Source organism: Hippocampus zosterae, chromosome 4, assembly GCF_025434085.1.
Source record: "Hippocampus zosterae strain Florida chromosome 4, ASM2543408v3, whole genome shotgun sequence".
Lineage (NCBI taxonomy): Eukaryota > Metazoa > Chordata > Actinopteri > Syngnathiformes > Syngnathidae > Hippocampus > Hippocampus zosterae.
This window is the reverse complement of record NC_067454.1, coordinates 451,640-478,427: the sequence shown is the minus strand read 5'-3', so window position 1 is coordinate 478,427 and position 26,788 is coordinate 451,640. Positions and strand designations below refer to the sequence as shown.

The following is a 26,788-nucleotide window of genomic DNA, read 5'->3' as shown; positions in this document are numbered from 1 at the left end:
ATCTTGTCACGACAGTTTAAGCTCTGAAACAATCCGGAAGTTGTCGACAAGTCAGTCCAACATCAACGGGACCAAAGTTTATTCACGAGTACAGGTAAGAATCGTCATGCCACGGCTGTTTTAGCGCATGAAAGTCACATAAAATCATTGCGAAACGTTTCTTAAGGGAAAACGTGACGCGGCTAACCTTTTATTCGTCAAGGAAGCAAGTACAAAGATGAATTCGTCGGCATAATTTGAAATCAAAAACGAAACCAATTTCATTGACGACTGTACTTGTATCCTCGTAGAGAGAGGAAAAATAACTTTTGCGTTATGATTGTTAAACTGTTCAAAGGAAATTTTAAAGGTAATGCGGGTAAACACTTCTCTGTTCTCGTTCGACCATTGGGTAACGGTTTACTTTTCGTTTCTCGTAAATGTAATTGTTGACAACAGGTATTTATGCATTACAAACACCGACGAAAGCAATTCGGAGTCATTCCGAATGTCTTCATCCTTTGCTTATTTGTTAGTTTCTGTCTGTCAAGTTGACTTCAAATCTATTTAATGAGAAACTGGCTGACTTTTTGTTACGCCTACCAAATCGCATGTTATTGAGTCAGGTGGTCCTCTGGGGCTGAATACGTATACTTTTTTTTCATTCCATGAGCTTTGACGGACTTCTAGTCAAAAATGACGCAACATTGGCTTCTTAGTGCTTTGTGTGTGTGTGTGTGTGTGTGTGTGTGTGTGTGCATGTCTACCAAGACAAATTGGCATGAAGGTTTCATTTTCAAAAGTTGTGAATTGAAGAAAACCTGGAATTACCAAGAATTGACCCTAAAATTTCCCCAGTGTGGGACGAATAAAGGATATCTTATCTTTAAAAAAAGCAATCCTGTATGCTCAACAGGTTTGTCAATTTCTGCAGCGTTGGCAAGATGGCGCCCAGGGTGGACGACGTCATGCGCCTGTGCTGCGACATCTCATCTCATGAGCAAATCAAGGTGGCGGTCAAAGGCTCGGCCAAGGGAGCCTTGATGGCGGGCGGCGGCGCCTTTGTGGGAGGCCTGGTGGGCGGACCGCCCGGCATTGCTGTCGGTAAGAACAACTGCAAACTTTTGTGGGCAAGAATCATCAACTATGCCGTGCAAACGCAAAGAATTGTGGGAGGTTTTGGCCGATGTAAACAAAGTGTCCAAAAGCGGTGGGTGTTTTGTTTACAGACATGTCATCAAAATCAGCTGCGAGCTAACCTGATGCTAATCAGTTGGCTAAGGCTGTCGCTTGAGCTCAGTCTTGTCCCGTGGCCAATCGCACCTTTGACACACTAAGTTATGCGGGGGAGGTGAGGTTGGAGGGGGGGTCCTTCTCTTTTTCTCCATTTTTAAGAAAAGTTTTTTTTTTAATCCCAGAGGAAGTAAAATGTTGATTGCCATTTTTTAACTTAAAACTTACATTTTGTCGGGTAGGGCTGGGTAGGGGAATTTTTTTCAAAGAAAGATAGTTGTGCTTTTATTTTAACCCCCCCAAAAAAAGTTTTTTGCCCTTCGAAAAAAAGTGAAGCATGTCCCATGACATGACACCTGTGAGCTTTCTCAAACACCCACCGCCATTTGTCAGAAAGCTAAGCTAACGGCGCCAACGAGGACGGTGAAAGTGAGACAGGCCGGGAAGGCTGCTGTCGCCTGGACTATTTTCAGCGAGACAGTTATTTGTGGCCACCACGCAAAGCACAAATGAAATGTGGCGGTCGTGACAGGAACCGTTTTGCAAACGGCTGCGAGGTAGAATGTAAAGAGAAGCAGGTACACGATGTTCGGGACTTATTTATTGATTTTTTTTTTTAAACACGAGTGGATGAGAAAACAAAGTAGCTCCACTGTATCTAGCCGAGCATTCAAAGGCAGAAAAGCGGTCTGAAGCAAAGGAAGGAGGGATGCAAAAAGTAACTCTGACGGAAGGAATGAAAGGAGAAAAAAGTAAGTAGCTGGACGGCAGGCTCCGTCCGGGCTGCATCAACAAACCGCCGGTGCAATGGAAGGAGGCGGGGGAATTAAAGCAAACGAGGACACAAGAGTAAAGAGGGGGTCTGAGAAAAGGACATCGGGAAGGAAAAGACACAAGGAGAAAAAAAAAGCAGAAGGAAGGCAGGTCAGAAAGAAAGAAGATAAAAATCAGGAAGGAGGCAAGGCGGAAAAGTATGTTGAAGCAGAGAAGGATGATACATGAATTAAAAAAACAACAGGTGTGGTGAGACGGGGTGGGGGGGGGGGGGCACCAGCGTGGAAAGTGAGCGGGAAATGGTTCGATGTGGAAGAAAGGTCCGGAAGGTGGAAAAGTGGACTTGATGGCAAGAGAGGCAGCAATGGCAGTTGAATCAGAGGAGGGGAAAAAAAAGTCCTCAAGATTGGTGGTCAGGAAGCCAAATATGCCAAGGGGACAGCAGCCCCGTAGGGAAGGACGAAAGGCGGGCGATGAAAAAAATAAGAGGGCGGCGCAGAAAGGACGTGAGGCCGCAGGTGTGCGTTTGGAGCGAGCGCTGAGCGTTGTTGCCGTTGCCTCCACCAGGGGGCGTGGTGTGCAGCCTCCTGGCAGCCTGGATGTCGAGCGGCCAGTTCCGCCCGCTGGCTCAGATCCTGGCCGAGCTGCCCCCGGCGCAGCGCGACCAACTGTGCCGGGACGTGAGCGCCGTCCTGGCCGGCTTGAACTGGACGGACGCGGCGCAGCTGGTCGCCTTGGTGACGGGCAACGCCACGCTGCAGCAGCGGGTGCTCGCCGCCCTGCTCAACTACGTCACCAGGGAGCTCGGAGCACAGGTGCGCTACAAAGACTGAGCAAAAGCAAAGCCCCGAGCTCCCACCGGACCGCTGCTCCTTTTTTTTTTTTTTTCCAGAAACTTACCCCTCACCATCCTTGTGCCTATTTATTACTATGCCATGTCCATTTCATAAAATGCAACACGGTGACCACTTTGTGTGGAGTATTCAGAATGTAGTGAAATCTTGTCTTTTCCTTTTCTCAAACTACTTTGCAACATGACTTTGTCACCTGGCCTTCAACTTTCTTGTCCTAAAAATGACTTTTTTGGACCGCTTTTTCCAAGGCCACTTGAGTTGCATAATCAGGTTTCACGAGTGGACCTTTTTTTGAGGAGAAGGCGTTTATTTCCAAACAAAACGACTCTTAAGGCAGCGAGGAGCATTAGAAAATAGAAATATGGCACCAAAAAGTGTGCGACGTGCATTCAGGTAGAAATGGTGAGGCAGTGCGCTCGTGCTTCGCGTACAAAGGCACCAACGGGACAAAGTGTGCGAGTGTGCTTAAAAAGCCGACAAAACCGCAACAGTGTGAGATGTGAAGGCACCCTTTGTCGTACTCACATGTAACGTGGTGACAAGAGGACAAGACCCTTCTTTAAAAAAAAAAAAAAAAAAAAACAGTAACAGCCCGTAAAGCTATGTGCCAAAAAATCCACTTTAAAAAACAAAACTTACAAACTGTACACAGAAGCTTCTAGAACTGATCTGAGAGCAGGTCACAAAGTCGCCGAGACACGCCGTCGCGGCTGGTTCGCAGGGTCAGACGATACATCTGACGAGACAAACGGGCGCGCACTTGTTACGACCTCAAACAAAAGAATTTGCCTGCCGCAAAAGAATTGGCCGTACCTGCGCCTGCGTGTTGGGCTCCAGCCGTAGAAGACATCCCACCTGAGAAGTTTTGGTGTGAAGCACGCCGGCTCCGACAAAGTTTGCCGGGTTGGGGTCCACGGCCTCCAGCAGCGCCACGCCAAAACCTAAAATCTAGCAAACCGCAACGACGAGCGTTAGCGACAAAACAAGAACATGGCCGCTGACCTGTGAAAAACTTTTTGTCCATTTTGGTCTTTTTATGTTCACGCTTGTATTCCTCGTGACGTATATAAAAATGTCAAGACAAACCACGCCCTACTCATGACATATTTCTACGTCAGTGGTGCGGAAGGGTCTGCCGCAGCCTCCGAAGCGAGGGTCAGGCTCGTCCGCATTGCAAGTCATTTCAAATGTGTCCAGCAGGTGGCGTGATGCACGGCTTGCGACCGAGTAGCTTGCATCGTTTCTCGTCGGGAGTGGATTCCAACCCGTCACGCGATGAAGATAAAACAATTAGCCCGTGAGGATTGCTCTTGGCCAAGAAAATCCCCCCCCCCGCGCCCCCGCGACCTGGAGATGGAGTTGCTGAACGCAGCACGTCGCGTTTGTCCGTTCATCAGTTCGCGAGAGCGCCGATCAATATTTTGGCCACCAGAAGCCCTTTTTGTGGTGTTGCTTTGTCGACGGAAAGTCTCAATTCGATGTGCAAAACGCATGCTTTGACCAAAAGACCCCCCCCCCCCCCACCCTCAGAAAATGGAAATCTGACAAAAGTGTGCACGGCCCACCTTGGCCTTGGTCACCTCGCTGTCCATGGCGTGTTTGGACTTGAAGATCTTCTGGACTTCCTGCTGAGGACTGCAAGCGAGGAAATGTGGGAGTGGCTTACACTTGCCAGGTGTCTTACTTTTGTTAAGGGGGGGAATGAGGGGGGGGGGGGGGTCATGCGCGCGCATGATGCTCACAGGCCGAGCTGCTTCCAGCGCTGGAAGAACTCTTGCGACGTCATCTCGGTGGGCTGGAAGAACTTGTTGAGCATGACGGGGAGTCGGACCGAGATGTTTTGTGGGGCGCCGCCATACCTGCGGCACACGCCAGCGCCGCTCAGTGCGTCAACTTGCAATTTGGGTCCAAGCCCCCCCCCCCGGCGCAATTTCCAGACTTTCCGTTGCTACGACATTTGTCGGGCAAGTCTGATTCGTACAGGTGCGTGCGTTCAGTGTTGCCGTGAAATCCCCCCTCCCCCCCACCCCCGAAATATATTTCACAGGCTCTAAAGCAGCAGTAGAAAAATCTCCAATATTGTGGGGAGGCGGGAATTTGAGCGCGCGTGGGACGACGGACGCACCTGAAGCGGATGCTGAGCAGCGGGGCCTCGCTGAACTCCGACACGCATTCGATGTTGAGGATCTGCTGGACCTGAGCGCCGCCCTCGATGACGCCATCCACCGCCTTGGCGTGCACGTTCACCCGTGGATTCGTTGCTCAGGAAAGAAGGTGCTTCCAGACAAAACGCCGCCGCTAACCCCACTGAAGGTGCGTCGCCATTTTTGAACAAGAAAATCCCAAATCCTCCATCCAAAGAAATTTGAATATGACCACCACAATAAATATCCCAAATACGGCCCTCTGAAATGACTGCACCAATTAACTCATTCGGTACTAGCCAATTCCCAACCAAGTCTGAAAAGACGTTTAAAAACGTCTTTGGGAGTGAATGAGTTTAAAAAAAAGAAAAAGTGAGCATTAGAAAGGATATGAGCTTTCAGGGTGTCCTGGCTGCTCACCGACGAGGAGAAGCTGACAAACTGACTGGATGTCTTGTTGCCAAAGAACACGTACATGCGACCTGGGGGAGGGGGGGGGGGCGCATTTGAAATGAAGATGAAAGCACCATTCACTTAGTCAATCGGTGTGTGTGTGTGTTCCTTTGCTAAGGTTCCCCGAGGAATGAACGTAAGGCGCTCGGCGCTCACCCAGGTTCTGCCGGTACTCGGACTTGAGGCCAATCTGCAATAGTTGATTCTCGTAGAGAACGCCGTTGTTCTTGCACACAAACCTGCATGAAGACAAACACAAACCCGCCAGGCGAGGGCGCCGTTTCATCACACCCGGGTGCATTTCTTGGGAGTCCAAAGTTCCATTTGAAGCCTCATCGTCGTCAAAAACCCGATGGCGTTGCACATTCGGTCTTTCGCGTCACCGGCGTTGCCGGAAGCTGTTTTGAGGCCTCAAAGGGAATTTGGAGATTTAGCGTTTCCCTTTTTTTTTTGCCACAACAAACCTGCTGAAACTCTCGTCAGAGACGTCGGGCGGAGGGGCGGAGGCGGGGTCCGGCGGGGCTTCGGAGAACACGTCCACTAGCAGACTGGAGTTGGCCGCGGGGGGCGAGTTGAGGTTGAGCAGGTCGTCGAAGGGATGCGCCAAGTTCTGCGAACAGACACACGCGTCCAAAGTCATTTGGAAACTTGAGCTTTTCCGAACCGTTTAAGCAACATTCCGCTGGAACACTTGACCAACCATGACAAAGAGATTTTAACATTTTTAACTCATTCACAAAATGGAAAATTTGAGGGGGTGCGGGGGGGGGGGGGGGGGCGAAAAAAAAAGTCCAATTGTATATGCTGTGAAAGCTCAAATGATGAACAACGGCACCGCAGAGCGTCCTTGGAGTCAAGGAGTTTGTTTCACTCAGAAAGGAAAATGTCGGCGTCAAGTCAAACGATGCCAGTTGAGGAAATGGAAAAAAATAAAATAAAACGCAAACGGACACAAATGTCAAAAGAAAACGTCCACAAATGTTCCAGAGTCTAAATAAACACGTTTCGGGGAGGGGAGGGGACATTGCAGCTGGCCCCCCACCCTCCGAAAAAGATCAATGAGCAAACGTACGGCGAGACGCGCAGAATTCCGAGAAGGCCAAAGCCAAGCGAGGGCGGGACGCCGGCATTACCGCGGCAACGTCGGGGTCGCCGCCGTCTTCCTTGGCGCCGTGTTCCGCGGCGCCGTTCACGTTGCGCCTGGTGTCGTCAACGGCGGTCACGTTGCCGGGTCCTTTCTTCTTCTTCAGCTTGGCCAGGATGGAGGACTCCCTCTCCGGGAAAGGGGGCATTTCCTCCAAGACGGTGGCCTGCGGGGGCCAGAAAGAGAGGCAAAAACTCCCGTCGTGAGAACATCATTGGAGGGATTGCGCGTCAATTGATGAAATCTTAAGTCATTGCGCTGCTCCTCCGCACCACCAGCCGGCGCTATAACGCGATAGCCGTACACGCGCGACCCGGGAAGAACAGCTCGACTTTGTCAAACGACACGAACTTGACACCGAGTTGGCGAATCGGCGACTAGCTTAGCAGTTAGCAAAAGTCGCGCGAGTTGAGATGCTACGTCCGCTTTCTGACATTTTGTTCGCTTTTGAAACACGTCGAGACAACTCCGCTACGTTTGTCTGCGATGCGTCGCTCGTCTTGATGCCGAGCGACGTCTGCGCAGCCCGAAGTCGTCCGGAGATGCTCCGCCATTTGTCAAAAACCGCCGTCGATGACAACGAACGCCAGCTCGTGATTTCTCCGCCATTTTGTGTCCGAGCGTCCGTCGCTTTGAAACGGACGTTTGCGCTAAAGGCTAAGCTGTGGTTGTTGTTGGACGATACAAAACACGAGTACGCTTCGGCTGGGGGGCGCGCTGAGCTAGAAGCCTCCATTTCGGGGTCCTGCGTGCCAAACCGCCGCTGATGTGGAGGATGGGTGGAAAGAGGAGGCGAGGCGTCGCGTCGGCGTCGGCGGGACACGCACCAGGATGTCGGTGGAGGCGATGCAGCTGAGCCTGAGGTACTCCACGGCTCTCTGCTGCAGCTCCACGTCGGCGTTGCGCAGCTGGCTGTCCGAGCGCAGAACCTCCTGGATGGTGGCCTTCACCTCCGGGAACAGGTTGATGAACTTGACGTAGGCGGACAGCAGCAGCGCCCGCGTGGGCACCGAGCACAGGTGGAACTTGGAGTGCAGCAGCTCGAACTGGACCAGCGGGCTGAAGGGACCACAGCCGGCGCAACAAGTTAGCCCCAAAGGAGCGCTCGCGTCGCGTGGAGGAAGTACGACGAGGAGAAGAGTCGCTACCTGGAGCGCGGATCTCCCGCGATCAGGTTGCCAAACTCCCCCAAGATGTAGCCGCCCACTTTCACCAAGTTCTCGTGGCAGGCGGGCGCTTGAAGCGCCTGCCGACAATTCAAGCGGGCCGTGACGCCGAGGCCCCCCGGACGGCCTCCGGCGGCGGCGGCGGCGGCGGCGGCTCGTCGGCGGCGGCGCTCACCTCAAAGACGGTCTTGGCGGCGTAGCCCTGCGCGTCGTCTCGGTTGATGACCATCTGGATGACGCGATACCACACTTCCTCGCTCACGTGGTCCCCGGCCATGCGAATGAGGTTGAGGATGGTGTCCACGTACCAGGTGTAGTCCACCGCGTACTTCTCGGCCAAGATGGCCACCTTGAGCACCTGAAACGAGAACGCGGCCACATTCACAATTAGCCGCTCGCATGCCTGTCTGCTATTTTGAACCGGTCCTAATTCCCGGGCACCTTGAACCGAGTTGGAAAGGTCATAGGTCACATTACTGACGGGGGTCAGGGGATTCGTGCTCTCGCCCCTTCTATTTTTTGATTTTTTAACAAACGACAGTCAAACGGGGGCCCGTCGACTTTTCGTATCCGCATTAGCGTGACGCATTTCTTTTGCGTCTCCGGGAAATTCGATTTCCGGCCACAGCAACAGCGACCGCAACGGTCCGGTTAAATGGTCACGCTTTCTACTTTCATGACCTCCTTCAAGTTAGGCGTGACGTACGATCTCCTCTCGGATGGAGTAGTCGGCGTTCTCCAGGTAGGCCAGCATCTCCGCCACGATCTGCTTGGCGTTGCTGCGGTCGCACATGGCGTAGAGAAGGTCCACCGCGCGCTGGCGAACGCTCACGTCACGCTCCGTCTGCCGCAAAACCGATGGCCAAAGACACTTTTCATCAACATGTGACCAAACAGCGTGTGTAACACGAGGGGGGGAAGGGTAAAAAATTTCATTTTACCTGTACGACCAATCACAAGGCAGCTCTACGTACTCATAAACTGGAAGACTTTTTTTCCAACACCCCCAAAATATTTCCCAAAATGCGGCTAAACATTCAATATTTTCATTTTGGTCACACACATTTTCAAAAAAAAAAACAACAAAAAAAGTTTTTTTTATGTTGACAACCAATGTGTGATTTTTGAACGACGACGGCTACGCGTCATCATTTTGAAATCTGCGTGCCAGTCGACTTGCGGTCGTCTTTCGGCGGTTGGCTAAAGAGCAGCGGGCGCGGTCGCAGGCGCGGGCGCAGGCGCGGCTGACCTTGAGCGCGTTGATGACGGTGTCGATGTGCGTCTTGACGGCCTCGTGGGAGAACTCGGAGCTGGCCAGGGTGCACATGCTCTCCAAGGCCAAGTAGCGCAGGTTGGTCTCGCGGTGCTGCAAGAACTGACCCAGCTGGTTGCACGCTCGCACCAGCAAGGTGGGCTCGCTGTGGGACAACAGCGCAAAAAAAGACTTTTAGGACGCTTTGAGATCGAGCCTTGGTGCCACAAGCCAACATATCCCCCCCACCCCCCGACCCCCACCTGTCATGGTGGATGATGAGCGAAATGGCTTCGAAGAGAACGGCGTTCTTGGCGTTGGAGTGCTGAACCTTCTTGGACTTGGGAGGCTCCTGGGCTTTGTTCAGGATGGTCTCCAGACATTCCGTCAGGCGACTCCGCAGTGCCGCGTCCTCTGTTGTGGACAACATCGGAAAAGTCACGACGCTCGGGAGTTCGGGAGATAGGATTTTTTAGGACCATTTTTTAGGATTTTTTAGCTAGGACCAAAAAAAACGAAAGAGAGATCATCATCATCATGAAATCCACAGTCCGTCAATTTTCAATGCAGATATCAACGGCTGGTCCTGGTCGTGTGGGGTGCCGCGCGGCTCGGTGTCTCAAGTAAAAGTACCCGGCGGAGGGTAGCACTGCAACAGTCTCAGCAGCTTCACCGACAGCCACGGCGCTGCCACAAAGTAGTACGTGTAGTCCTGAAGGTCGATGGAGGCCGACGTCACGATCTGGACAAAATATCGCGTCCAAACATGTTTGAATAAAGGCAGGCTTGTTTTGTTTTGGGGGGGGGGGGGTATTTTTCCAACTCGTCACACCCACCCTGCTGAGTCGGGCCACCGCCAACGCCACGGACGTTTTGAAATCATCCGGACACTTTTGGGCCAGCCTGCTGATGAGGCTGGTGGCCGCCGTCACCACCCCCTGAAAAAAAAAACGGCTTTGCTCTTTGAAGGACAATCGAAAAACACGTGGAAAAAGTCTGCGGCTCTCCATCCTTGACACACCCACATCAGGAAGGGGGGGGGGTCGGTTTGTTTTTTTGACGCAGTGCCGCCGGCATTCAATGTGGTGTGAAAAGTGTTACCAGGTGCTGGTCGTTGAGCAGGTGGACCACCCTGGACGTCCACTCGCCCACGGGCGCCAGGTCAGGTGACGTCTTGTTCAGGCGAAGGAGGCAAAGCGCCGCGCTCTGCTTCACGCTGTCCACCGTGTCCCTGGAAGGGGGCAAGAACAAGTAAAGTCATTTGGGGGGGTGGGGGGGGGGGGGGGACGTCGTGTTATGATCATCAAGTCAAAGTTTAACTTAAATTGTTTTGTTTTATTAGCATGTGGAAAAGCACTTTCATTTTTTGTATTGAAGTGACATCATTTCCCACAAAATGCGCCACGCACACACGCACGCACCCGGCCACCAGGATGCGGGGGATGTCGGAGGCGAAGGCCTCGGCCATCTCGCGGCTGCCCACGTTGGCGATGCAGTGAAGCGCCAAATTCATGAAGGTGGGGTTGCGGCTGCTCAGGTCGTTCTTGATGGCGTTGTTGATCAGGCGGATCAGCTCGCTGTTGGAGTTGACCAGCACCGAGATGAACAGGTAACCCTGAAGGCCACACGGCCCGCGACAACGCATTCAAAGACATGAATCATCAAACAAAGACTTTTTTTGAGGAATTTGGAGTTTCGTCTGGTAATACCGACAACCGATGTTCAGTTTAGCCGTTGCGCGCTTACAATTTGCTTCTCCGTGTACTTGTTGGAACTGAGCAGGTTGACGGCCTCCATGTGTCCAAAGTCGATATCGTGGCCCAGAAGGAAGATGAATAGCAGCTTGCAAACGTATTTCTTCTTGCTGTAGCCGTCCAGAGCCTTGTCGCCTGTCAAGAGACGGAAAACAACATCGGCGCTTTACCGTGGAAGGCGACATCCCGCTCGTGCTCCTCCTTCAAGTGTCTTCAACTAGCGTTTGATGTCAAAATGGGATCAAACGTAGCCAAGAGCTGCACCCAACTCGATTGAGGATTTGTAATCCATGTTTTGTTTTGTTTTTTTTTCTTTCCACCAATTTGAGACGGTCACGACCCAATTTCAAGTTGCTCGCCTTTGGTGTAGTAGCACAACATGCACGCCTTCTCACAGCATGTCGCGTATACACACACACACACACACACGTGTTAGTTACCTTTAAATTTGGATCGAATGTTGGCCAGTTCCTTGTTGATCCTCTTGATCTCCGCCTCTTTACTTTTACCTGGAGAAAATAAAAATAAAGTGAGTTCAACTCAATTTCCTCTTGGATCGGTTGAGGTTTGGAGCAGATGGTCGACATTAATTGTTATATTCTTGATAGCGACCTCACATTGGCTTCCAATGTCAAGACTTTGTTGCCGGGAGTTGTGAATGTGAATAATGTCACATTGAACGCACCGCAAAAGTCAGTCAATATGATGCCTAAAGAATGTAGGACCAAGACTGGTCACAAAAACGGTCATCTTGACTCGTTATTCGCTATTATTTATGGGAAGAACTTGGTGAACTAGAGATACGAAAGTACAACGTTCGTTATTTGCAAAACGGGGTGAATATTGCATCGGATACTTTCTTTGCATTAATCAAGCAGATTTCTTTTCGCTCATTTGAAATTGCAATCGTTTTGAAAAATGGGCGGTGGGGAAATTGGGTGACATCCCATTTCTTGCCATTTGCCACTCGTCAATTGTAAGAATTCATTTCAACGTGATACCTCAACAGTGTGAGACTCCGACCGCTCACAAAAGTGATTGTTTTTGTGGATCAGATCAATTCCGAAGCGGTTACTCGGTCAAATCTCCTCGAAAGGGCGTCTGTGGTCTTGCAAGTGGGACTTTTGGCGTATCAAAGTGGCGGTCACGCCCTTCGTCGTGACGTTAGCGGCTTCCGGCTAAGAGCTAATTAGCTCGCCGGCTAGCTGTCAAAAAAAGTCTGCAATTTGCACTTGAAACATACGAATTTTCAGGAAGGAAAGATGCGGATTCACTCGATAGTGTGCACAAACGACTCCTCTGTGAAGAGTCGAGCACGTCGTCATGACTCTTGTGATGTTATTCGGCGGCTAAGGTGGATCAACTTACAGTTCCTGATGTCGGAGATGAACACGGCCAGGCCGCGCATTCCGTCCCCTTTCGACACCGCCGGCATGTCGGCGTTTCCCCGCTAAGGCCAAACGTCGTGTCCCCTGGTCCACACTCGCTTCCACCGGGCCAAAAGCAGCGGCGAAGCCGGACAGCAAGCGACGGCGGGCGGCTCGAGAGGCTCGAGAGGCTTCGGCGTCCCGGAAAGGATCCAGTCAGGAAGCATACCGGCCGCGCTCCCTACCAAGCGAGATACGCCCTCACGTGGGCCGCGCTCCATTTTGTTCACTCCAAACTCCCTTGGCACAATGCGGGTGGGCGGTTTCCATATGATCTTTAGATCATCCGCGCATCCGTTATGCGAATTCATTATCCTAATAGATAGGGGAAAAAAGTGTAATTCGTTTGAGAAGTGCCGGTACTTTTTCATGGCCTAAAAATATGTCCCGCGGTGTGAGTGTGAGCGCCGACGGTTGTTCGTCCTTTGTGTGCCCTGTGATTGGCTGGCAACCGGTTCGGGGGCGTCCCCCGCCTACTGCCCGAAGACGGCCCGGATGGGCTCCGGCAACCCCCGCGACCCTCGTGAGGGTAGAGCGGTTCAGATCATGGATGGATGGATTTCGATGCCCCGAGGTCACCGCCCCGTATTGTCTGGCTACGCACAGTGTTTGAACTTTTTCCTGGAATATTTTATTCAGAATAAGACTATCCTAATGTGTCCGGATGTGCCCGCAATCTCCGATTGGCTGCCGGCCTCGTCATCATCTCAGATGATTAAGAAAGCTTGCAGCGTTTGCTAATTGCATGTCCCCGACTGTTATGTACTACATATATACAAGTATATGCTAAGTTGGCTAGCAGATGCTAACAGCGCATCATCCTTATTATTTTTATTATCATTAATAGCGCAAGCGCTCTTGGGTAAGCGGTGACATTCGTACGCTTTACGGTGACGTCATGACGTGGTTCCTACTTGGTTGTTTGCCGGTGGAAAACCAAACACGATCTTCCTCACAACTTGTTCAGCACTAACTTAGCACAGCACTGGACCTGGCGGAAAAGGGGTGCGAGCTGTGGAGGGAAAGCGGCTAATCTGGCAGCACAACACCGCCACTAGACTTTGTCAACAAATTATTTTTCCATTTATTTCAGATAAATGGCATCTTACTCTAAAACACAGAGAGCACACAGCTTATTTCATATCATACTAACAAGGAGTGTTTCACACGCCAAAAAAGAGAGATTGTGTACGAAGAGGAGCGAGAAGAAGAAAGTCTTTTGGAATCCCACCTCCCCTTTCTCATCAGTGTTCATACAAGAAGCTTCTTTGGCGCTTCCTGTAAAATCCACTTCCCCAAAATGGACGCCATATTGCTGAGACAACACTTGGCGGTAGAAAAGGCCATGACTGAAATGCCCAAATCTAAAAACGGTCATGTCGTTAGCAACAGATGCTAACTCGGCTGGCTGATACGTCCTGAAACACATTCCGTGTTTGTTTTGACATACCCGGCCAACAACGAGGACGGAGGATTATCTCCGGCGTGTGTTTTTGCGTGCTTAGTTAAACTTGAGCTGCGAGTGAATCGTAGACCACAAACTGAGCAGAGAAAAGGTTTTTCTTCAGCGTGTGTTCTCCTGTGAGCTGTCAAGGTGCTTCTTTGAATGAATCGCCTCCCACAAACGGAGCAGACAAAGGGTTTCTCCCCCGTGTGCGCTACCGCGTGCCTTGTTAAATCACCCTTATGAATAAATCGCTTACCACACACTGAACAGGCAAAAGGTTTTTCCCCGGTGTGGGTTCTTCGGTGTACGTTTAAATGTCCCCTCTGTCGGAATCGTGCGCCGCAAACTGAGCAGGCAAAGGGTTTCTCCCCAGTGTGTGTTGTTGCGTGCACTGTTAAATACCCCTTTTTCGGAAAGCCTTTACCGCACACTGCACAGGCAAAAGGTTTTTCTCCAGTGTGTGTGCTTGTGTGCGCTTTCAAATGGCCCTTCTGTCTGAATCGCCTGCCGCAAACTGAGCAGGCAAAGGGTTTCTCCCCAGTGTGCGTCCTCGCGTGCCTCGTCAACCTGTCCTTTTTAGAAAATGTTTTACCGCAAACAGAACAGGCAAAAAGGTTTTCTCCCGTGTGCGTGCTCATGTGTGATGTTAAACTGGGCTTTTCAGAAAATCTTTTGCCACAAAATGAGCAGACAAAAGGTTTTTCTCCAGTGTGTGTACTCGTGTGCCTCGTTAAATCACTTTTACTATAAAAGCTTTTACCACACACTGAGCAGGCAAAAGGTTTTTCACCAGCGTGTGTTCTTGTGTGCCTTCTTAAATCCCTTTTGCTATAAAATGTTTTACCACAAATTGAACAGGCAAAGCTTTTTTCCCCTGTGTGTATGCTTGTGTGTGATGCTAAAGTTCGCTTTTCAGAAAATCTTTTACCACAAACTGAGCAGACAAAAGGTTTTTCTGCGCCGTTTGTTCTTGTGTGTCTTTTCAAGGAGGACTTTTTGACAAAGGTTTTGTCGTACCGAGAACATTTCACTCGTCCTTTACCAGTGTGACATGTCATATCACCACGGGAGAGGTCATCATCATCCTGATGGTCGTCATAGTCAGAAGAGTGTGACGTGACGTCGTCACCTTCTGAAAGTGGAGCCAAGAGGCCCTCCGATCGGGATCGTCCATCCTGGTCTTCACTCTTCACCACACCATTCAACGGAGACTTGCCGATTTCATCCTCCTGTGCTTCTTCTTTGACACGTGGGGTCTCCGAGCTTTCCTCCTCTTTCATTTTTGGGGACTGCTCAGGACAAAAATAGTCTTCGCTGAAGCCTGCGGGAAACGAAAATCCAAATACACAGGTTGCTCAAGTCAGACCTCGTGTTGTAACTTGGACACTCCATATTATTGTTCCTAAAAGCTTTTAGTCATACTTGGCAATGCTTCAGGTGATAGAAAATTAACTGAAGACGCCGATTGTGATTAAAGGTGAAATGTCTTCAAGAATAGTCCAGTTGCCTCTACTCAACTTTTGCAAATTACGACTCAAAACATTTTAAACACTAAAGGTTACACGTAATGAGCTAGTTCTTATCGAGAAAGGACCACAGGAGGGAAATTGGCAACACTGAGGTCCACCATGGAGCCCTTTCATGCCCAACCTTCCTGCGACTACGTCGCTGGATCCGCCATCAGGTCGTCCTACTACAGATTATTGGACGTCACATTTCATGTAACCTAGAAAGCTTCCGGCGAGTCAATTAAAATAAACACAGGGATATGTTTTGTAGTTCGTAAACAGTGAGCGAAATAAGTGTACAAACCTCCCCTGTGTAAGACAACTCGAGGTTCCAACTTGAAAAGCGCGTCCAGTAGATGACGTCGTGGCTTCATGTCCTGTTTTGTTGCACAAAGGCCCCCCTTGTAATCTGATGTGTTTCTTGCAGACATTTTCACAACACTTGAGCGTCACTTGATCTCGTTTTAGCAATGTGTCGCGAACAAACTCGTTTCCTTGCTAGCGGCTAGCAAGCTAAGTTATCCAGAGAAGCTTGAACTTGCATCAAGACGATTGATTTCCTCCACTAAATGTGATTGGCATTTTTTGTCGAGGCATCAGTCCGTTCCGTAATCATTCGAGAGGAACGATTAAAGTAAAACGCGTGCCCAAGACACGATGTGTGAGTCGACAGAGTCCACAGTACGCATGCGCAGTAAGTCAGCCATCTTTGAAATATGCGACGGCTACCACATTAGGACAAAAATTTGATGATATCGGCGAAAGAAGAAAGGAAGGAAAGAATGAAGGCAGGCAGACAGACAGACAAACAGACAGACAGATAGACAAATAGATAGATAGCGAGCTAGCTAGCTAGATAGATAAAAAAATAAGAAAAATTAAAGGCTTGCGTGTTTTTTGGGGTGTATTTGTGTATGTGTGTGAAAGTTACATACAATATTTTTCCCCTACTAAAATATTTGAAATATATATTTTTTAAGTCCCTAGCGCAGGATAACCAAATCTTTTCCTTTGAGGGCCAAATCACCCCCCCCCCAACCCCCGCTCAGTCTGTAACAAAAACAGCAACGATGGCAAAGGTGTCCAAAGGTAAGCATTTATTGTTTGCCAAGAAGCCACACAAAACAAAACAAAAATCCCCCTGTTGCGTTATACGAAATCAGAAAAGTGGAAATGGTTTTAATGTATGAATGTTTTTTTCAGACTAGGGGGGGATTTTCGCCCATGTAGGTTTCGTTGTAGAGGAGTTTCACCGTATTCCGTTTTATTTGACACAGGTGTGTCCAGGATGAGGGTTTTTCTGCCGTTGCTGTTGTTGTTGAGCACGGGTCTCAAACTCAGTTCCCGGAGGGCCGCTGTCCTGCATGTTTTCCACGTCTCCCTGTTGCATCACACCTGATTCAAATGAACAGGTTCAATGTCAGGCTTCCGCAGAGCTTGCTGATGATCTGATTATTTGAATCAGCTGTGTTGCATCAGAGAGACTTGGAGAACATGCAGGACAGCGGCCGTCCAGGATCTGAGTTTGAGCAATCTTCCATCTGGGTTTGTTGGGCCGTTTGCTCCGGCGTCGTCAGGTTTGCTCGTGTTTTTGGCTGAAAGGCGGGACAATCTAGCAATACATGTTCAGCTGTCTCTTCCCCCAATCCACACATTCGACAGTTGCTGTTGTTGTATTTTTGAGGAGGGAAGGCTTTCAGATAGGGCACAGACTGCAGGAGGGTGGAATAGAATGTGACCTTCTATGCACGTGCAAGCCTCGAGCACATGGCCAGAGTGAAAACAAAGAAATTAAAAATCCATCTCTGGTACAGTTTAGGGCGTCATGTGGAGGCGGGCCGTGCTTTGCGGACAGCTGGAGGAGCTGCTGTTTTAAACAAAGTGAAACTTTTTTTCTTCAGTGTGACAAACTAAGCAGAGTGCGTTCCTCTGTGTGCTTTTAAATGGCCCCTGAGTCGGAATTTTGCGCCGCAAACCGAGCAGGGAAAGGGTTTTTCCCCGGTGTGCGTTCTCGTGTGTGTTTTTAAGTGCCCTCTGGTCGAAAAGCCTTTCTTGCATACCGAACAGGCAAACGGTTTTTCTCCCGTGTGCGTTCTTGTGTGCGTTTTCAAGTGACCCTGCGTCGAGAACCCTTTGCTACACACTGAACAGGCAAAGGGTTTTTCCCCAGTGTGTGTTCTCGTGTGTGTTTTTAAGTGACCGTTTGTGGAAAACACCTTCTCGCATACCGAACAGGCAAAAGGTCTCTCTCCGGTGTGTGTTCTTAAATGTGTTCGTAAGACCACTTTGGTGGAAAAGCCTTTCGCGCATATGGAACAGGCAAAAGGCTTTTCTCCAGTGTGTGTGCTCGTGTGCATCGTTAAGCTGGTCTTGACGGAGAACGTTCGAGCGCAAAGCGAGCAGGCAAAAGGTTTTTCCCCAGTGTGCGTTCTCGAGTGCTTTTTTAATTCGACCCTTGTCGAAAACCATTTAGCGCACACAGAGCAGGCGAAAGGTTTTTCCCCAGTGTGTGTTCTGGAGTGCCTCGTTAAATCTTCGTTTCGATAAAATGCTTTACCGCACACTGAGCAGACAAACGGTTTCTCACCGGTGTGTGTTCTGCTGTGGGTTTTTAAATGTGCCTTGAGAGAGAAGCTTTTCCCGCAATCGGAGCAGGCAAAAGGTTTCTCCCCGGTGTGCGTCCTCGTGTGTCTTTTCAAGGATGACTTGTTGACAAACGTTTTGTCGCACTGGGAACATTTGACCCGTTTGTCGCTAGCGTGACGCGTCGGATCACCTTTCGAGCGTCTGTCTGTGTCGGACGAGCGTGACGTCGCGCCATCGTCATCCGAAAGTGGCGGAATGAGCCTGTTCCCTAGTGGCCCTCCGCCATCTTCTTCTGCACACAAGGTGATTTCATCCTGCCGCTGGTCTTCTTTTGTGTGTGGCGTCTCTGGCTTTTCCTCCTGTGGCACCTGCTGCTCGGGATCAACATCTGCTCCTGTGAGGTCTGCGGAATACAAGCGCAGAGCTGAAGTTTTGCTCAGTCCCGTCTCGGCCGGTGACTTTGACGTTGCGCATTTTTCTTCCCAAAATGTTTTGGCAATGCTTGAGGTCGCAGACGTTGTTTATCATTTATCATCAATTTCCGTTCACTTCACGCCAAACAGCACAAGCCACACACCTGAGAGTGGCTGCGTGAGGCTGCGTGTTTGTGATCCTCCCGTCACCCACCTTGCTCAATCTTCACAGAGACAGCAGTCGACGGAGACGTGCTGATTTGACCCTCCTGCTCCTCCTCTTTTATGCGCGGCGTCTCAGTCTCCCGCTCCTCTTTCATTTGGGCCGACTCGGGCTCCTCGTCTACAAGACACAAAAAGACAAACGGCCAATGCAGGCTTGCCAGAGGCAAATTTCATCTTTCGAAAAATCGTTTTCTGACTGAAATCGCAATTTCAACAACGTACTTGTGATCGTCAAAGCTACGTTGGTGTTGGTTGTTGGGTTTATTTTGCGGTGCTCCTGAATGTGCCAGGAACTGAATTTTTTTCAAGCCGATACTGAAAACTTTCTGCCTCTCAAAATTGATCTCATACCCTCTTTTTTTTAAAGAGTTACCGACAGGTTGAGCACACCCAGAAGAAAGGAACAACCAAAAGAATCGGAATCATCTTGATGGGCCAAGTATGTAGAAGACACAAGGAATTTGTCTGCGGCAGTACAGGCTGCGCTCGTATGGCAAGAACATATTCAGTAGCAGCCGATTCTAGACCAAGTCTGAAAAGACGTTTAAAAACGTCTTTGGGAGTGAATGAGTTAAGCAACTACGATCAACAAGGACATGGACAGATATCACGTGTGAAAACAAGAGAAGATTTTGTGCAAGTTATTGTTTCTTTTTGCACGGAAGCCCGTCTGCATTTGGATTGACGATATCACACAGAAATATCGTAGTAATTTGTATCGTTCTAAAATGGCTTCCCATTCAACCCGACATCGATACTTCGATTGTATTTGACCACAAATTGAAATAACAACCGAATGCCTGACTAGATCACAATGTCGATTGAAGAATGAGGAGAACATGCAGTCATCAGTGCCAAAATAATCCATTTGACTACCGTAAAACATCAAGAATTTGTTAGTTCGAGAGGAAGAAGTGAACCAACCCGCTTTTGGCAAGACAACTCGAGGTACGAACGTCCACAGGAAACGTTGCGGCTCGACGTCCTCGTTGGTTGGACAGAGTTCCTCCTTGTACTCTGCCGTCTTTCTCCCATACATTTGCAGCAACAAGCCCAGCAATTGACACTCACCTGATCTCTTCTTAGTGACGTGTTCCGACCACACGAGTCTATTTGTTAGCGGAGAGCAAGCGAATTAGCCAGAGAAGCTTCGACGCGCGCCCGGGACACAAAGCTCAATTTTGTGTCAGTTGGAGTCCAGTCCGGTGAACAGCAATCCGAGAAGAACGTTTTCGTGAAAGGCCCACAAGATCTGCGGCGGAGCCAACACAAACTGTAGTGCGCATGCGCAGCAGCTAGGCCATCTTTGAACGCGTACTACGGCGAGTCTACTAAGTCAAAATACAACGGAGACAAGGACAAAAGAATTGGACTCCACTTGTCCTAAATCACGTCATCGCACGGCATCGAGTATTGTAGTCGTTTGTCTTCCCCAGCCAGGTACGAGCTCCAAAATAAAATGAGAGAAACATTTCGAGCCAAGGCAGCTTTATTCGTATGGCACATTTCATACACGAGACAAGTCAATGTGCTTCACGCAAACAAAAGCAGAGCACCTAAAGGCATTTTCAACCAAAACCACTTCAAGACATTTCAAAGCAAAGTTAAAGATACAAAAAGTAGCCATGTAAAGAGACGAAAAGAAAAAACAGCGAAGGGATTTTGAAAAGAATACTTTTGGAATCATTCAGTACCCATGCAAAGTCTTTCTCCAACAATGCAACAACCAAAAAAAAAAGATAAAGAGACGAAAAAGTTTTTTTATTAATTATGGAATTGCCCATTCCTAAACAACTGATGTCAGATATTTATGCTTTTATTTCTGTGAATGGAGCCAACCCTTTCCTTTTGCTCTGAAGAAAGATTGCTTGCGACGAAAAGGTTACGGAGGTTCACTTGTTGGCCAAATGGCAAATGTTAATAAACGCTTAACGCTCGCTTGCGTTCAGCAGACAGCGTTTTATCTTTACAGCTGTTTTTTTCAACTTTTGTATGGATACTTTAATATTTAATTTGATATGTTTCAGTCCCTCGTGTGGGTTTTTTTTTTTTGTCTGTGGCCTGTCGCTTTTGAAATACTGCGGAGAGAAAACTCCAGAGTTTTGGGTGGCTTGTTAAATCTGGATCCTTAGAAAATGCTTGAGCTCAAACGGAGCAGGCAAAAGCTTTTTCACCAGTGTGTTTTCCTTTGTGGCTGGTCAAATGCCTCTTCCTGGAGAATCTTTTATCGCAAATTGAGCAGGCAAAAGGTTTCTCCCCCGTGTGTATCCTTGCGTGCGTTGTTAAATTTTGCTTTCCCGAAAAGGTCTGACCGCAAACCGAGCAGGCAAACGGTCTCTCGCCGGTGTGTGTTCTCGAGTGCCTCGTTAGATTCTGCTTGACAGGAAACGTTTGACCGCAAACTGAGCAGGCAAAAGGTTTCTCCCCGGTGTGCGTTCTTATGTGACTCGTTAAATCCTTGTTTCGATAAAATGTTTTTCCACAAACTGAGCAGACAAAGCGTTTCTCCCCAGTGTGCGTCGTCGTGTGTTTTTTTAACTCGCCTTTCACGTAAAACCGTTTAGCGCACACGGAGCAGGCAAAGGGTTTTTCCCCGGTGTGTGTTCTGGCGTGAGCCGTTAGCGTCCACCTTTGAGTGAATCTTTTGCCGCAAACTAAGCAGGCAAAAGGTTTTTCTCCGGTGTGTGTTCTTGTGTGTCTTTTTAAGCTGTCGTTGAGGGAAAACCTTTTCAAGCAAACCGAGCAGGCAAATGGCTTTTCGCCCGTGTGGGTGACTTTGTGCTTTTTCAAGTTTGACTTGCTGAAAAAAGTTTTGTCACACTGAGCACATTTCACTCGTCGACTGCCAGCGTGACGCGTCGCATCACCTTTGGAGTGCTCATCGCCGTCGGTGTCCGAAGAGCGTGACGTCGCGTCGTCGCCGTCCGAAAGCGGCGGGATGAGGCCGTCCCATTGGGCTCCTCCGCGCTGCCCTCCATCAGCTTCTTCGCCCTTCACGGAGACGGCGGTCGATGGAAACTTGCTGATTGCATCCTCCCGCTCTTCTTCTTTGATGTCTGGCGTCTCCGCCTGCCCCTCCTCCTCCACTTTCATTAGGACGGACTCTGGCTCCTGTTGCTCAGGGTGGAGATATTCTTCGCCGATGCCTGCAGGACACACAAATGCAAACACGGTCCAGTTGTCTTGACCTTTGGAGATCACCGAGCCCTCGATGACTTATGTGAAATCGATTCGGGATGGACAATGCTTTTTTTTTTCATGCCGATCCTAAAAACCTTCTGCTTCTCAAGATTTGATGATTATTAGGCCACGAAAAGTGTTGAAATGTAACTCGCTCTCTTATGTGGACCAATTTGGCTGTGGGTTGTCGGTATTTCAGGTTACGCAAATGAAATGACAGCCAATTAGTACGATGCCGATGAGGATAACACCACCGCGAAATGTTTGATCGATTTTTGTTCTGATTTGGCGTCTTTTTTTGTGCACCTGGACTTTTTCATCCTTCTTCAACCGCTTCGGTTGTGTTCCTTACCCCCTCCGGTCCCCTGAAATGCATCCACTTCTTGATCACAGCCCATTAGCTTGTTTGGAATTGGAAAGGAGGGGGCATTTTTGACCAAACTTCCGTAATTGTTCACATATTGGCAAAATTAAACATGTTATGTGTATTTGAGCGGTTCGCCTCCCCGATGCCATCAGACCTACCTGGTACAAATTTGGGATGTCAATACCGTCCTGCTCAATGTAACTCAAATACGATACTTTCTTATATAACGCATATTTATGTAAAAAATCTTTTTTTCACAGACCATTTCATATAAGTAGCATCGCAGCCTTCCTTAGATGCTGACAAGAGGTTCATTTAAATTGAAAACCAAAAACAAGCGAGTGCACGAAGTGAAGAAAACCTGCTCTGTGTAAGACGTGACGAGGTTCCAACTGGCAAAGGTGACGTCGTGGCTTGATGTCCTCTTCCGTTCCACAAAGTTCCCCTTTGTATCCCGCCGTCTTTCTCGCAGACATGTTCCCAGCACTTCACGCTCACTGGATCTCTTCCGAGCGATGTGTCGCTTCTAAAACGCGTCTCTGTATTAGCGGCTAGCTGGCTACCTTAGCCACATTAGCTTCAGCGTGCGCCCAGAAGAGTTGATCCGGACACGACCGCATCTCTGATGCCCCAGTCCAAGTGACTCGAAATGAACGTTCTATGCCGAGGCTCGAGTACGGGCGGGACTCATTCGGGAAGAATCATTCAGCGCCCGAGACCACTTTCCGTGGTGCCGAGACGACCAAATCGGCAGTGCGCATGCGCAACACGTCGGCCATCTTTCAGGCCAACCACGTGAAGAAGACAAAAATATTTCTCTCTCCTTCTGGCTCGCTCGCTTTTCGTCTCTTCTTTTCGGTTATCTCTCTGTGTTCTGTACATGAATTAATAACTTGTTCGTTTTGTTTTCTGGAACCTTGACTTGTTCAAAAAAGACCCCAAAAATCGATCTCGCTTGAAAGAGAATTCGTTCTCTTTCAAGACCACTTTTGTCCTGTCCAGAGGAAATCAAAGCTTGGATGACACCGAATATTGATTCGGGTTTTAATTGACCGTTTTCACTTACTCTAGTTGCTGTATTCTTGCTATGGTAGCCCGGTGGTTAGTTAGTTAGTGCGTCGACCTCACAGTGCAGAGGTACCGGGTTCAATCCCAGCACCTCCCTGCGTGGAGTTTGCATGGGCCTGAAATTTCCCCCCACATTCCGAAAACGTGCATGGCAGGCTGATTGAAAACTATCAATTGTCCCCACGTGTAAGTGTGGGCGTCTGTGTGTACCCCGCCTACTGCCCGAAGACAGCTGGGATAGGTTCCGGCACTCCCCCACCCCGCGACGATAAAGCGGCTCGGAAAATTAACGAATTAAATGCATTGATTGCTTTGCAACTGCTGTGGACAATTTTTTGGAGATGTACAAAACCGCGGGTTAATCAAAGGAACTTGTCCAATGCCATCATCTGCTGATTGATTGATATTTATTAAATTACCTTTCAGTGGAAAAAACAATACTGCAGACTTGTATAGGAAAGCAAAGGCAACTAAAAGGCGGTAGTGTGAAGCTGCAGCGTATCAAGTTGACACCACTTTTTGGAAAATAAATGTGTAATTGAAAAATAGAACAGTCATCAAAGCACCGCACAATGTTTTCTTTTGACAAGTTAGGTCTTTGAAAAAAAAAAACAACACTTTTTAAAAACAAACTAGCAATGTCAACCCCCTTAAGGTACCAAAATGTTACACTGTTTAAAGAGGTATGCTGAGTGAGCAGTTCCAATCCATTCAGGCAATATTTCATCGGACAGAATTGGAAAAGTTCCTGGGCAAAACCGAAGAGGGACAATGATCAGTCAGTCTTCTTACTACAAAGTCAGAACACAAATATGTTTTTTTCTTGTGTTTTATCAAACGCTTAGCTTGATTGAATCTTGTTTCACAAAGTAGGCAAAAGGTTCTCTCCTGGAGTGTGGGTTCTTGTGTGCTTTGTCAAATAGTCCTTTCGAGCAAAGGTTTTAGCGCAAACAGAACAGGCAAAAGGTTTTTCTCCAGAGTGCGTTCTTCTGTGCGCTTTTAAATTTGACATATGTCGGAATCTTGCACCGCAAAGTGAGCAGGCAAAGCTTTTTTCCCCAGTGTGCGTTCTTGTGTGTTTCTTGAGGGCACTTCTTGCGGAGAACCCTTTCCCGCATAATGAACAAGCGAAAGGTTTTTCTCCAGTGTGCGTTATTGCATGCCTTGTCAAATCCTTTTTGCTAGGAAATGTTTTACCACAAACGGAACAGGCAAAGGGTTTCTCGCCAGTGTGTGTTCTTGTGTGAGTTGTTAAAGAGGAGTTTTGAGTGAATCTTGTCCCGCAAATTGAGCAGCCAAAGGGTTTTTCCCCAGTGTGTGTCCTCGTGTGCGTCATGAGACTTGTCTTCAGAGAAAACGTTTGGCCACAAACTAAGCATGCAAAAGGTTTTTCCCCAGTGTGTGTGATGGTGTGCCTTCTTAAGTCTGAATTTCTGTAAAATGCTTTGCCACAAATGGAGCAAACAAAACGTTTCTCCCCAGTGTGTGTTCTTGTATGTTTTTTCAATTGACCTTTCACACCAAAGCGTTTACCACAAACTGAGCAGGCAAAAGGTTTTTCCCCAGTGTGTGTTCTTGTGTGATTTTTTAATTCACCTTTGATCGAAAACGGTTTACCACAAACTGAGCACACAAAAGGTTTCTCGCCAGTGTGTGTTCTGGTGTGTATCGTTAAAGTTGTTTTCAAAGAAAATGTTTTCCCACAAACTGAGCAGGCAAAAGGTTTCTCACCCGTGTGTGTTCTCGTGTGCGTTGTTAAACTTGTCTTAGCAGAAAATGTTTTAGCACAAACTGAGCAGGAAAAAGGTTTTTCCCCAGTGTGTGTTCTTGTGTGCCTTGTTAAATGTCCCTTCCAGGAGTATCTTCGATCACACAGCGAGCAGGCAAAAGGTTTTTCTCCAGTGTGTGTTCTCCAGTGTACTTTCAAGGACGACTTGTTGAGAAACAATTTGTCACACTGAGAACATTTCACTCGTCTGTTGCCAGTCATATGACCTTTCGAGGGCCCATCATCATCATCATCATCATCATCATGGTCGTCACTGTCACAAGAGTGTGACGTGACGTCGTCACCTTCTGAAAGGGGAGCTAAGAGGCCGTCCGGTTGGAATCCTCCATCGGCTCCTTCACTCTTCACACTGACACCATTCAACGGAGGCTTGCTCTTTGCATTCTCATCCTCCTCTTCCTTAATGTGCGTCGCCATTGACTTTTCCTCCTGTTTAATGTGGGTGGACTGCGGCTCCCGCTGCTCAGGATGCAAATACTCTTCACTGACATCTGTTGGACAAAAAAAAAGAGAAAGAGATTCGCATGGATTGCTAGCTTTGCTCAGTCAAGTCTCATGCTGTGACCTCGATGTCGCATATTATTGTCTGACATGCCTGACCTGCCTGCGTTCGCGATGAAGCTATTGGACAGAAATATGCCAGGCAGTAAAATGCAGAGAGGGTCCTCCTTGGCTATTTTTGCAGCATTTTGGGCCGCATTGTCTGGTGCTGATCTTCATGTAATTATCGCCAGGCCACTGCAAGGTCATTGGAAGGATGTCAAATTTACTTGCAACCCTTTTTTTTTTAAATTGTTGCTTTAGTTTGCAGACTTGCTGCTGTGTGATTATTTTCTGCCAAAGAACGCACAACGGTTTAGTAAGTTTTCATTACAAGGGACCCCAACATATGCATTGCAGCGACCACAATAACCAACCTCTGGATGCCCCAATACTGCATCAAACACTTTTTTCGCAAAATTCCGCCTTGTTGAGGAATTACAGATTCCAGTAGGAAGGTCTACCGTTAGCCTAGCATGTTTCATGCGCTTGTTTACGCAGCGAGTCTTTCACCTCCGTACTTGTACATGAAGAGATGCTGATCTGGATTAAAAAAAAAAGACAGGTAACAAAAGGGAGCATGCTAATCTCTCTGGCTTTCGTCATCAAAAAAAAACTTCAATAACTACAGATTCTTTTAGGTGGGTGAATTTTAAGACTGACATCATGATTACACAGACTTGTTATGTTCAGCCCATCCAAGTGTCTTTTTAACGTGCATGCATTTAGCCAGCCAGTCAGACGGTGGCAAATTAGAACATCTACTCTTCTCAGCTGAGCTATTTCATGTATTTTAACGAGGTGTAAAAATCATCAGATCCACCGGGCAAAAGTTCTTGGAACGCCGATACGGTAACATTCAATGGAAGTAAAACGCGTACAAGGATCCCATGAAAAATAAACATCGGCATGGTATTGGTAAAGTTAAGCTTGTAGCGAATAAGTGAGAGGAAGAAGTGAACAAACCTGCTCCGAGTAAGAAAAGTTGAGGTTCCAACTTGCAAATGTGACGTTGTTGCGCGATGTCCTCTTCCGTTCCGCAAGGTTCCCCCTTGTACTTTGCTGTCCTCCTGGCGCACATTTCCAACACACGGAACACTCGGAGCGACGCGGCGCGGGCAAACTCGTCGCTTTGTTCGCCGCTAGCAAGCTAACGTCGGCGTGCACACTGACGAGTTTGTCTGGACACGAAAATCAAACGTATTCTGTTTTAGTCGGCTGAAATGGAGATGCGTGTGCCGTGTCGAGTCTTTCGCCCGCTCAGCAGTATTTCGACAATAATTCGAAATGATTTCACGGAGCGCGTGCCCAAGAACTCCCTCTGCGGAGTCGACACCATCGACAATGCGCATGCGCAACAGGTCGGCCATCATTGTTCCTGTACTACGGCAATCACAAACGGACAAACTTTGTTTTACGTGCCTGTCCAATGCGCTCCGATTGGATAATTGCGTTCGACAGCAAATAACGATGGGATTTTCGGTT

At 48.6% G+C, this 26,788-nt stretch overlaps 5 protein-coding genes across 9 annotated transcripts in view; 1 reads left to right on the top strand and 4 right to left on the bottom strand.

Annotated features, from left to right (window-relative positions):
- Window positions 1–895: 895 nt before the first annotated feature.
- Window positions 896–2,951, top strand: LOC127599111 (protein C19orf12 homolog). Its single transcript, XM_052062802.1, has 2 exons — window positions 896–1,083; window positions 2,554–2,951. The coding sequence occupies exons 1-2, from the start codon at window positions 924–926 to the stop codon at window positions 2,817–2,819; spliced, it is 426 nt and encodes a 141-aa protein (XP_051918762.1). The 5' UTR covers window positions 896–923; the 3' UTR covers window positions 2,820–2,951.
- A 175-nt stretch (window positions 2,952–3,126) lies between these two features.
- On the bottom strand, window positions 3,127–12,467 carry LOC127599113 (AP-2 complex subunit alpha-2-like). Its single transcript, XM_052062804.1, has 22 exons — window positions 12,122–12,467; window positions 11,194–11,262; window positions 10,746–10,888; window positions 10,421–10,614; window positions 10,101–10,230; window positions 9,836–9,937; window positions 9,633–9,741; window positions 9,263–9,413; window positions 8,997–9,165; window positions 8,454–8,591; window positions 7,923–8,105; window positions 7,730–7,827; window positions 7,409–7,640; window positions 6,571–6,747; window positions 5,902–6,047; window positions 5,594–5,676; window positions 5,377–5,466; window positions 4,966–5,089; window positions 4,583–4,699; window positions 4,406–4,475; window positions 3,654–3,788; window positions 3,127–3,576 (listed from the first exon to the last, which is right to left on the bottom strand). The coding sequence occupies exons 1-22, from the start codon at window positions 12,186–12,188 to the stop codon at window positions 3,499–3,501; spliced, it is 2,805 nt and encodes a 934-aa protein (XP_051918764.1). The 5' UTR covers window positions 12,189–12,467; the 3' UTR covers window positions 3,127–3,498.
- A 773-nt stretch (window positions 12,468–13,240) lies between these two features.
- LOC127599021 (gastrula zinc finger protein XlCGF57.1-like) overlaps window positions 13,241–26,788 on the bottom strand; it is a 38,528-nt gene continuing 24,980 nt past the window's right edge. For 2 of the 5 annotated variants that reach the window (XM_052062646.1, XM_052062645.1), the window contains exons 3-6: window positions 19,284–19,515; window positions 18,349–18,477; window positions 17,912–18,124; window positions 13,241–14,948 (exon numbers count right to left, since the gene is read on the bottom strand). In XM_052062646.1, the coding sequence (XP_051918606.1) occupies window positions 13,576–14,948; window positions 17,912–18,124; window positions 18,349–18,477; window positions 19,284–19,398 (1,830 nt within the window). In that variant the 5' untranslated portion in view covers window positions 19,399–19,515 and the 3' untranslated portion in view covers window positions 13,241–13,575. Of the gene's footprint in view, window positions 14,949–16,217; window positions 16,531–17,911; window positions 18,125–18,348; window positions 18,478–19,283; window positions 19,522–26,788 lie in introns of those variants that run through there. The other 3 variants (XM_052062647.1, XM_052062648.1, XM_052062649.1) reach the window with 3 other exon arrangements.
- LOC127599076 (gastrula zinc finger protein XlCGF17.1-like) lies at window positions 19,831–22,686 on the bottom strand. The gene is made up of 2 exons (XM_052062745.1): window positions 22,268–22,686; window positions 19,831–21,505 (listed from the first exon to the last, which is right to left on the bottom strand). Exons 1-2 carry the CDS (start codon window positions 22,380–22,382, stop codon window positions 20,505–20,507), a joined length of 1,116 nt encoding a protein of 371 aa, XP_051918705.1. The 5' UTR covers window positions 22,383–22,686; the 3' UTR covers window positions 19,831–20,504.
- Window positions 23,286–26,650, bottom strand: LOC127599045 (gastrula zinc finger protein XlCGF57.1-like). The gene is made up of 2 exons (XM_052062694.1): window positions 26,270–26,650; window positions 23,286–25,254 (listed from the first exon to the last, which is right to left on the bottom strand). The coding sequence occupies exons 1-2, from the start codon at window positions 26,382–26,384 to the stop codon at window positions 23,837–23,839; spliced, it is 1,533 nt and encodes a 510-aa protein (XP_051918654.1). The 5' UTR covers window positions 26,385–26,650; the 3' UTR covers window positions 23,286–23,836.

Coding starts and splice junctions, on each gene's coding strand:
- LOC127599076 (XM_052062745.1), bottom strand. CDS start 22,382: ATGTCTGCGAGAAAGACGGCGGGATACAAAGGGGAACTTTGTGGAACG. Junction 21,506..22,267: donor TCACGTCTTACACAGAGCAG/GTTTTCTTCACT, acceptor TGTGTCCTGCAG/GCATCGGCGAAGAATATCTC.
- LOC127599111 (XM_052062802.1), top strand. CDS start 924: ATGGCGCCCAGGGTGGACGACGTCATGCGCCTGTGCTGCGACATCTCA. Junction 1,084..2,553: donor ACCGCCCGGCATTGCTGTCG/GTAAGAACAACT, acceptor TGCCTCCACCAG/GGGGCGTGGTGTGCAGCCTC.
- LOC127599045 (XM_052062694.1), bottom strand. CDS start 26,384: ATGTGCGCCAGGAGGACAGCAAAGTACAAGGGGGAACCTTGCGGAACG. Junction 25,255..26,269: donor ACTTTTCTTACTCGGAGCAG/GTTTGTTCACTT, acceptor TTTGTCCAACAG/ATGTCAGTGAAGAGTATTTG.
- LOC127599113 (XM_052062804.1), bottom strand. CDS start 12,188: ATGCCGGCGGTGTCGAAAGGGGACGGAATGCGCGGCCTGGCCGTGTTC. Junction 10,615..10,745: donor AGTACACGGAGAAGCAAATT/GTAAGCGCGCAA, acceptor TGTGGCCTTCAG/GGTTACCTGTTCATCTCGGT. Junction 5,467..5,593: donor CGAGTACCGGCAGAACCTGG/GTGAGCGCCGAG, acceptor CCCCTCCCCCAG/GTCGCATGTACGTGTTCTTT.